Source organism: Sturnus vulgaris, chromosome 8, assembly GCF_052056855.1.
Source record: "Sturnus vulgaris isolate bStuVul1 chromosome 8, bStuVul1.hap1, whole genome shotgun sequence".
Lineage (NCBI taxonomy): Eukaryota > Metazoa > Chordata > Aves > Passeriformes > Sturnidae > Sturnus > Sturnus vulgaris.
Window position 1 is genome coordinate 32,777,153 of NC_142250.1, and position 10,506 is coordinate 32,787,658.

At 41.7% G+C, this 10,506-nt stretch overlaps 1 protein-coding gene across 2 annotated transcripts; it reads right to left on the bottom strand.

The window, feature by feature from the left end:
* SFXN4 (sideroflexin 4) lies at window positions 1–10,397 on the bottom strand. Of its 2 annotated transcripts, XM_088169385.1 has the most exons (14): window positions 10,317–10,397; window positions 10,159–10,224; window positions 9,329–9,403; window positions 8,954–8,980; window positions 8,811–8,865; window positions 8,035–8,060; window positions 6,564–6,614; window positions 6,413–6,478; window positions 6,231–6,299; window positions 4,880–4,970; window positions 3,533–3,648; window positions 2,760–2,845; window positions 1,555–1,669; window positions 1–386 (listed from the first exon to the last, which is right to left on the bottom strand). In XM_088169385.1, the coding sequence occupies exons 1-14, from the start codon at window positions 10,353–10,355 to the stop codon at window positions 309–311; spliced, it is 960 nt and encodes a 319-aa protein (XP_088025511.1). In that variant the 5' UTR covers window positions 10,356–10,397; the 3' UTR covers window positions 1–308. The 2 variants fall into 2 exon arrangements, with proteins under 2 accessions (XP_088025511.1, XP_088025512.1); XM_088169386.1 differs by lacking the exon at window positions 9,329–9,403 and having other exon boundaries at window positions 10,317–10,382.
* Window positions 10,398–10,506: the final 109 nt, after the last annotated feature.

Here is a 10,506-nt window from a genome sequence, read left to right on the forward strand (position 1 = left end):
TTATGTTCTCAACAGTCGTTTAATTAAGAAATCAATCATCAGAGGAAGCACAGAACACAGGTTGTGACAAACGCTGTGTTACAGTGCTTTTCTAGCACTTTTTCAGCATCAGGTGAGGTGTGTTTATGTGCCTCCAGGCTGGGGCTGGCAAAGCCACGTTGCCAAATTCTGCCTCTTTACAGGCCACACCATCCTACACCGGATCTGGCACCTTTGCCACCACGGAATCACAGTTCAGTCACAAATGCCAGCGGTGCATTCACAATTCACTTGGATCAGAGCACACATCTGTATATAAAAGCCAAGCTCTAAATCCCCCTGTTGTAGAAGAACTCTGTTTCTTCTGTAGATGACAGAATTTCTGGTTCAAGGTCTGCTCGCTTTATCTGCAATGTAGGAAAAAAGGGAATCAGCACCACCATGGCCTGCTAAGTGGATTTTAAGTCTTTGTTACTGCATTGCATTTTGCAGAAATTCAAATACTACATTCAGTATTTGGGACTTGAGCCTCTTTGTTTATCTGGAGATTTAAGGGATTTTTTTGTTGTTTTGAGGCTTTTTTTTTTCCTCCTTCAACATTTTCTACATGTGCACACATATGGGAATACATACTTAGTATTTTACAATAGTGACATTATCTTTGTTCACTGTAGAATCACAGAATCATTTAGATGTGAAAAGACCTTTAAGATCATCAAATCCAGCTGTAAATATATTTGGGTGACACACAGGAGAACTTCTGCTGTGGGCTGAGCCATTGGGAAGCCCAAAGGACATTAACCAGCCCTAATCTCAGTAGATAATTCCTCAAAAGTCCCCTCATTTATGTTCAGTTTGCCTTGTTATAAGAGATTAAGAAATCTAAAGAAAAAAAAAAAAAAACTAGCAAACTAAAATGCCAGAAAGTTCAGGTAAATAAATGAAACCACTGAATATTGCAAGAGAATTTGCTAAGAATATTCAGAAAGAGGAAACAAATGCAGAAAGGCTTCTCTCTCTTTTGGCCTTCTCCAAAGCCATATTCAGGAGCAAAATCCTCCATTTAAAACCTGCCAGGAAGCCATTCTTTCCCAGGGAACAGATTACACCTTCCAGTTCAGCAAGGCAGGGTGAAGAGATGTCAGGTGTGAGCAGGTTTACCTCTCCAGTGAACTCATGCTGACTTTGCATGAGAGAAAAAATTCTCATCTACATTTTTCCTTTCTCCTGCAGGACTGAATGCAGTGCTGGAAGAGCCTTGGCTTAAATCTTCAACATAGTTCTCCTGACCTTGCTTGCTTCAGACTGTTGTGAAAGTCTGATAAATCTACATTGAAAAGTGTAAATATAAATAACACACAATGCAACTCAAACTTCAAAAGTCCTGTGAGCCTCTGCCTGGTACATGGGCCTTCACAGGCAACCTCTTTGCTGCCCCATTTTAGATGTACCACATTAAACGTGTTGATTTTTTATTTTTTTTTTTAATATGTGGCCTTCAGACTGCTGGCCATAGTTCTGAAAGGCTTATTTAATGTAACAATAATCTTAAATCAATTCTGTGAAAGGACTTACCTCCCCACACTGTGGGAACATACTAAATGAGACTGGCAGCATCCCTGCTAGCACTGACATAACCATAAACATCCTCACTGGACCCAAAGCACGAGGATTTTTAACCAATCTTGCTCTGTCCAAGACATGGAAAAAAGTATTCAATGTATTGAAAAATAGCCTGACAATGACACAAAGAGCATTTGCTACTATTTTACTGGTTGAAATTACACTGAAATTAGTAATAATCTAGGCTTATGGTTCCTAAAGATGTTTCCTTACTTCATTTCCTATGTTCTTACTCTTAACTTCCTGTGCTTTCCCTTTGATCTTGCTTTCTTCCTTAATCTTAACAGTCTGAGCTTGGAAAATGCTGCAGACAAGCACAAAACAAAGTGACAAAAGGAGGAAAAGTACATTAGTGCTTTAAAATGTCTCAGTTCCTTGGTTAAGATTTTTCTTGCATTACCCTTTCCTTAAACATTTAGTCCCTATGGGCAGCCCTATTTTGCTTTGTGCAAAAATTTATTACTTGAGATATTTAAAATGTTATTTTACATCTACATTTGTCTTCTCGTAACAAGAGTCCCTTAAGCTGATAGGAATCAATTTAAGCAATGCCAAATTACCTGACAGAGATGATCCCTGCCTGTACTATTTACATGACAAAAGATCACGACCAAAAGCTCAGGGCAGGCTAAGAATCCTCTCATGAAGTATACAAGGTATTCTTCTTGGATACAGGGATTTAAAATGTTGAAAAGCAAAAACATGTCTTACAATAGGTAGGAAACTATTTGGAAGTTGCTATCCAGCTTTAGTTGCAAATTCAAGTGCTACATTACCTCTTCAAAAATACAAACCTAAGCTAAGTGGTGTGAACAACTTTGATACAGACATTGGAACTCAAATCTTAAGTTAGGGAACTGGAGGTAGGTATGTGCTGGAAAACAGCCTGTCAGGAGAGCACAAACGTATTTCCTGCATGGGAGCAGAGAGGAAAACCTCATTCCTGCAAACCCTTGGAGCACAGGTTCAGACATAACCAGATTCACTTACTGATCTCAAAGAATCACAGCAGCTGAACAGCAACTTCCCACAGCATCACTTGCACCAAGGCAAGCAATACTGCAAACCCAAGAAAGAACCTGGCAGATCCCAATTGCCAGACTGAAAACCAGAGTAGCACTGACCAGGCACCCCCAGCCCCCTGCAGTGCCTCTCACCTCTGCACAAAGTACATGAGCACTTCTGGCAGGAAGAACGTTGTCCCAAACAAGACTGCCCTGGACAATGCTGTTTCCATGACAGCCTTCAGGGAGAGAGCAAAACAAGTGTTGTCAAAGCAGTGCTCTGGGCAGCTTCAAACACTGCTTCCCTGAGTGCTTTTTTTGTCTTACACTCTGGAGTTTAAAGCAACAGGTTAATGGGGGATAATAACATCTATTAGAGGAATTCTTTCTTAAATGGAAACTAAGAGGCAAATACTCTGCTTATGACTGAGAAATTCCTTAAAAGGAAGGTGAAACTACTGATGAGTTTTCCTGCCATGATAATAATTTTGCTAAGACTTGCTTTTTAAAGTTGTGCTGAACTTCATACAATTGGTTGTACCTTCTGGGCATCCTAACTAGCCTTGTTAAATCTGAACTTCTCTCTCCAGCTGTCCCCACATCCTTAAGCTCATGCAGTTGTTTCCACATGGCTTTTCTCTGAGGTGTCTCATCAGAAGATCCAAGAGTCTCATCTCCTTCTGGAGGTGACCAGGGAAAACAGAAATGTCTGTGCCAGTGTCTCTGATCCTCAGTAGATTGGTTTGGGGAGGCAGCCAAGCCTTGATGACACAAAAGTTGTGGAACCTGGTTCCAGAGACCTGCCCAAAGATTCAGCACCTGATGTGGGATTCCTTATCCACTATATCCAATTCTGTCTACATCACATTCTGCTTTTAGCAGGGAATGAAACCCAAGTCAAAAAAGTTCTCTGCCCCCTCACCTACCTTCTCACCAGCCTTCTTAGACACTCCTATAACCTTGCCATTCCTGTCCATCACTTCTATCCCATTGTCAAATTCCGGGCTTCTCACCATTGCCACGGTAAATGCACTTGTCAAACCTGCAGGGTTAAAGGGGATTCTGCTTTAATAGATCCAAAAGGACTGCCTCAGTAGTAACATTCATAATGATGTGCATTTTACATTTCCATTTCAGCAGTTCACAACTGAATTACCTTACAGCTTAAAAAGACACTGCCCCATGAGAATCTACTTGGGATCTGAATCTTTGTTTCAGAAGCTTGAGTGAGATTGAAAGGCTTCAGTCCTAAAAGGGGCTTTGTCATTATGGATTCAGAGCTTTAAAATTATTTCCATCCAGCTCAAACCATGCATACTTTGTCTTAAGAGAAATTGGAGGGATTTCTGTTGTGGTTAGGTTTTGTCCTAGTCAAGATAAAATCCAGCACAGAAGACAAAATCCTGAAAGCAACAGGGTTTCAGAAAGGGCTGAATCCTCCATTGAAAGGAAGGGCATAGACTGTCAAACTGACCTTGCTTCAAATAAGAGATTGCTTTTTTAATTAGTTCTTGGTAGGGCTATTCAATAAATTCATCAATGTACCAGAGGACACTTTGCACATGCTGGACTAACATTAATCAATTAGGCTCAGAGAAGCCCTCAGGCTTTTCTCCACATTTAAGAAAATGGAAGCACATTTAACACCTGCTTCAAAGGAAACAAGTCAGAAACCTCTAATGTAAGGCCTCAGAAAGATCTGAATAGGCATCTCGCATAACTTGAAACAGAGGGGATGATATGTTTTAATTTTATCAATTTTCCCCTAAGAAAGGCCAAAAGTTTCTATAATGGCAATAGAAACACAATGACATTAAATAGTTAAACTTGTCCTGGTGCAACTTCACCATGGCAGTGGAGCTGTTGCAGGAGTGAACTGAGTCCCACTTTCCTTGCAAGATTAGTAACACCCTGCTGGAACAATCTCACTTCCCGCACTCCCAGAGCAATGTCGCACTCTGGTGTCCCAGATGTGCCACACCAAGTCATGTCAGTGCCACTGCTACTGCCCTCCTGATCTGTCCTGGTGCTTTCAGGTATGTGTACAAAGGTCACAAGAGTGCTCTGCAGCTCTGAAACTAGAACCAGCAAGAACCCAATGAGGCTGGGGACACTGCAGTGAGAGTTGTCTCCCACAGAGAGGAGAGGGCCGGCAAAGGCAGCCAGAGAAGAAACAGTGAGAGCACACCTGTGCAAAAGCAAGAAAACTCTACAGTCAGACAGGCAAATGGCCCTCAGGCCAGCTGCACAATGCACAGCTTGTTTCTACTCACCAAGCAGAGGAGCAGGTAGCAGTTTTTTGACAAAAAGTTGCATTAATGGGCTCTTCAATGCATAACGATTCATGAAGGCAAGAGGGAGAGCCTAAGGCATGGAGAGGAAACAGGGACCTTGCATTGAAAAAATGTGCAGCATTTCAGTGTAACAGGTTAGGAAAAGAAATCTGAATTAGTACATAGTTACCATCTATGAAAATAAGCAAACACCTTGGTTTAACATTCCAACAAAATATATGCCTTCTCTAGTTAATGAAGGTGCTTGTAATCAATCTTTCAGATAAGAATAGAAAACATTATGATAAAAAAATCATTCAACGTTATTATGTACAGGACAGCAGCAGTGTGAATACAAAGAAAAAAGAAAATAATTACCTTGACTAACATTCCTTGGACATTTGTCCAACCACACTGTGTCACACACACCTCTCTCCCCTAAACAGGAAATCTGGTTTACTTCTGCATTTTTCCTGATTCTCTGCAGTTTCAGCCCAATTCTATATTCCCATAATACATTTGCAGGAAATTTCATTTAGGAATAAATGGCCAGGACACCAGCTGGCCCTCAGAGACTCCCTTGAAGGACAAAGGGAAGCACTCTCATGATGACCCCAGGGCAGGGCTGCCTCCCCACACTTCTCTAAGCCCTGAGCAATCCTGCCCGGCTGTTTTGCCCTGCAGTGGGCAGAGGTGAAACTCCCTCTAACAGAAGCAAGACCAATCACATTTCTTCTGCCAGAAGCTTATGAAAATCACTGCTTCATTTGGAGGGTGAGGAGAGGCATTACAGAATCATCTACACTTGTGAAGAGTGTCATGATACCTGAGCTCATTCTGATGTAGCAAATTGCAGAAACCACAAATTCCTATTCCAGCAGAGAGCACAGGGTCAGCTCCTTTCTGGAAGACTGATTTCCCTGCATCCAGTGCAGTATCTTCATGGCTATGCTGTTCCTGGCATTTTAGCAAACACTGTCCAATAGTGATGCTTGCAGATGTCACCACTTGTTTGGAGTTTGATCTCTTCCACAGCACCACATCAAAAATCAGCTACAACACCCCAGTGGCTCACTGTGTTTGTAAACACTGGTCATTCCTCTCACTACCTGTTTGCTAAACTTGCAAAACAGTAAAGAAAATTACACAAGAGGAAGCATCAAGGGAAGCCAAACAAAATAAGGCTGACAGGTGATCAGAAAGTGCTCTTATTCTGAATAGTTCTGTGGCAAGACATCAGAGTAGAGCACCAGAGCACAGTCCTGAAGGATATCTGGCACTGTGGTTACCTCAGTGCCTACTCCTTCTCAGGAGAACTTGTTAGGAAAGCAATTATTGAGCAAATACTTACACCAACACAAGCTGAATAGGAAATGGCTCCCAAGCCAAGGAAGATCTGCTTTTGCCGAAGTGAGTATTCCTAAGGACAGAAAAAACACACTGCATAAATACATTGTAAAACACTTGCAAATCAAGTTCAAAATGGCATTTGCACAATTAAGATGATTATAAAAATTAAAAGTCCACACTCACTTCAGACTTTGGGGTGCCATTTCCATTTATCAGAGCGAATGCTGTGGTGTATGTGTGAAACACAAACTGCAGAAATAAGAGATTGTAAGAAAAATTGAATTCAGGATTGAGACTAGAAGATCTGTAAAAGTAGAAAGAAAGAGGCAATTACCTGCCAAAAAAAAGAACGCTTTGCCTGGCGCTGAACAGATGAAACGATGACCTAAGAGGAAAAATGCACAAGAAAATGAAGTTTGAAGAGTGTAGAGGTTTTTGGTGCAGGAGCACCAGGAGAACTGCTGAGGTACCATGGGCAGCAATGTCAAAGGCAGTGCCCAAAGCCATCAGCCTTGGTTCCAGGCTAGCACATTCTCTTGTTACAGAAGTGACATGCTCATTTTTCTATTCAGTAGAAAGCACACAGACATTTATAAAACACAGACACATAGTGGTAAAACATTATGTGCAAGAATATTGCAGCAAGATGCTTTCTTACCCAGAAGAAAAATGCATTTGTGCCTGTGAAGCTTAAATAGATGCAAATAAAATAACTAAGGTAAAAAAAGTCAATTAAAGAAATGATTGAGAAAGGGTCAGATAGGTTTTGCTGGGGATATGAATATTAACTTAGCTGTAACTGATCTATGATCAAATATTTTAGGAGTTTATTCCCAGCTTCTTCTCAAATTCAGACAGTGAATAAGAACTTCAGCTTTAATAAACCACAACCTTTCTTGAGGTTTCAAACTAAAGGTGTGGAACACAGAGTCAACCAACATAAGAATACAAAATATTAAATAAGAGGAAGGCTGAGAATCTTCAAAGCCTCAGAGAAGGATCAGTTAATTCATTTAATATTAGTGGATCAACCATCTTTATTATTAATGCCAGCACTGACTCTAACCACATCTATGAGAGCGCATGAAGCTGTAAATATCAAAAAGAAGTATTTCTTAATTTAATTTTACTACTTCTATTAATGAATTTTAACAACCATCAAGACTTTTATTGTACTTTCTGTCAGTGCCATGTAAGTTCATGCTGTAATGTCTGTATGGAATGACATATCTCAGGATGTACACTCATAGGCAAAGCCCAAACCCAAAGAATCTAAATGAATAAATAGGCACATAGCTAAAAATTTTATGAAACAAAATGGTGCCATTTTTGAGCACAGTAACAAGAGTTTATATCTTTGGTAATTTACTGGTAACACCATTTCCTACTTGCAAATGCACCATCTGCATAAGAAAAAATCATATTCTGGGTTTGAGACACAGAACACAAGGCTCCAATTCCTTCCTGCTACAGTTCCAGATTTTTGGGGCTGAACAGACCAAACCCAGGCCTTGCTCTCATTGCTGAGTGACCTCACCTTGCATCAGGAAGCTGTCCTTCACACATGAACAATCTCTTGGAATGCTGCTGGAGAAGGGTAACTAAGAGCTTTTGTCTTCCAGGGAGATTCTTTAAGGGCTCAATTTCCAGGTTACTCAGCACTTCCCATAAAACAGATATCTTTCAAACAGCTTGTGCTGAAGCTACAATAACGTCCCCAAACTTCTATTTCCTCTCTCCAATCCCTGGCTATGGAAAATGGAAGCCTTGCTGGATGCACACCAGCATCTGTCATGATTACTTACCAAGGGAAGAGTTATGGGCATGAAAGCTAAAAAGAAAGAAAACTTTATTTCAATAAAAATAACATCTGTGAGTGTAGATGGATGGTCTTGAACAGAAAATTCCCCTAACTTCCCCCATCTATTTCCATCTCCAAGTAAAACACTGCCCACAAACCCCAGCATCACCATTAACTTCAACCCTACGCTTTATCTGACTCCTCACTCAAGAAGCCACAATCCCTGCTCAGATTTCACAGCCAAAAGGAGCCCTCATGAACTCCACTCACCAGGGCTGACTGGAAACCAAAAACTGAACACAAGTTCAGGTCTCTGTTCAAAAAGAGAGGTATAACAAAAGCTGCCACAGTTGTGATAATGAGTAAATAGCCTCAGTATGGTAATACCTGATTAACAACCTGTGCTGCCTAAACAACACCCCAAGCACTCTTGATCTGTCACCAGAAAGTAAATTCAGCCAGCAAGGGAAAAACTTAAATTATAGCAGACAGTTAAATGTGGAGGGATTTGGAAACTCATTCTGCAGCAACAAGAAGCAGAGACTAACCAGAGAGTTTCCATCTAGATGAGCAGATTATCCTGGGGAGAAATTCCTCAACAGGACCATAGGAATAAATAAATACACCTTCAACACATTTAACAATGCAACTAACAGAAGAGTCAGCTTGCTTTTCTATATGGAGAAGAGTGTCACTGTGGTATCACAGCAGCTATTTACCATGAGCTGATTTTCCTGAGGCTTCAGTCACACACATAAAATTTCTCTCATGGGAACCTACCTGGAGGTCTAAACAAAACAGGAATTATCTTGTCTGTATCAGGATGTACACTGGACTTAAAAAGAAAAAAATAAGCAAATTAGAACACCTTTGCCATACTTAAATAAGGAAAAAACATCCATCTAAATATTTTGTAAACTTACCAGGCTTAGCAAGAAGGCTTGTTTGGTCTACAACAGTTGGAAAATTAGGTTAGTAATTAAATTTCAGAAGAGGGTGGGTAAAATCTTCTTTCTAAATTTGTTGTATGTGTTTTTCTAATCACTTCTTTTTATACAAAGTGTATATATTTATACATCTCTTTAATTATATTTTCCCCTAAAATTTCTGTTCGTATACTCCCTGTTGAACATAAAGCACTCACATCCCATGGGCTGTGTAACAGCACCAAAGCACACACTAGGGCAGAACAGAAGTTAATTTTAAAAAGTTAAAACTAGTAGATATCTTAAAACATAAAACAACAATTAAATATGGCCAAATACTTATGTTAAGACTTTAACTGCAGTCCAAAATACCTGATTATTCTGTACGCGCTCATTTAGGGTCTTCTCATTAATTTGTATAAATAACCTGGTTGTTTTTATTTCATTCTGTTTTTGCGGGAAAAAAAAAACAAAACAAACAAAAATCCCTCAGATTTCAATATTCTGAGTGCAATATATCAGTTATGAAACACCACAAATACAAGCCTAGAAGCTAATGATGCACCTGTTCCTCACCTGAGAAACACACCCAGACAGACAACCAATTCATAATCATAGAAACTTTTAAATTATTGAGATAATTCAACCGCTGGCACAGCAGTCACAATCTGAGCAGGGCTGCTGATATGGTTGTGCTTAGAAATATCCCTTGGTTTATGGAATCAGATATAGAAGTGCATAGACGTTTATCTAGAATTGTGGAATGGTTTGGGTTGGAAGGGACCTTAAATCCCATCCAGTGCCACCCCTGCCATGGCAGGGACACCTTCCACTGTCCCAGGTGCTCCAACCCCAATGTCCAACCTGGCCTTGGGCACTGCCAGGGATCCAGGGACAGCCACAGCTGCTCTGGGCACCCTGTGCCAGGGCCTGCCCAGCCGCACAAAGAAGAATTTCTTTCTGCAACATAATCCAAACCTCCTGCTGTCAGTTTAAAGCCATTCCCCCTTTTCCTGTCACTCCGTGTCCTTGTCCAGAGCACCTCCCCAGCTCTCCTGCAATCCCTTTAAGCACCGGAACATTACATTCACTGCTACATTCCTCATGTGTCTCCTTTTCCTCAGCAGCCCTGCAGTGACCCCATTTCACAGCCCCTGAGGTCGCTCGCTCATCCCGACCCTCCCTCCCTGCGCCGCACTCACCGAGGACTTGAGGAGCAGCAGCGGATCCAAGGCGTCCGCCCAGAGGAGAAACCTCTGGAAGAACGACTGAGAGAGACACGTTTGAGAGAGACGAGGCGTTATTTCGGATACCTTCCCTAAGCATGACCCGTCCCCACATCCCCGCCCGCACTGCCCACCTGCCCCTCCGCCCTCCAGTAGCGCAGGTTGACGTCCATGGAGCCGCGGCACCGGAAGTGCCGGCGGGCCCGGTCCGCGGCTGCACGCTCCGGCCGGACACGGAGCCGCCGCGCCGGGGTTCCGGTGCCCTTTCCAGCGGCTTCCCCCGGGGAAGGCCAGGCCCCACGGCCTTTCCCTTTCCAGCGGCTT

What these genes read in the sequence shown, in the direction of transcription:
- SFXN4 (XM_088169385.1), bottom strand. Translation starts at nt 10,355, where the DNA reads ATGGACGTCAACCTGCGCTACTGGAGGGCGGAGGGGCAG. An exon ending in TGCCCATAACTCTTCCCTTG is followed by an intron (nt 6,615 to 8,034) that starts GTAAGTAATCAT and finishes TTTTCCTCTTAG; the next exon opens with GTCATCGTTTCATCTGTTCA. An exon ending in ATGGCACCCCAAAGTCTGAA is followed by an intron (nt 6,300 to 6,412) that starts GTGAGTGTGGAC and finishes TTCTGTCCTTAG; the next exon opens with GAATACTCACTTCGGCAAAA.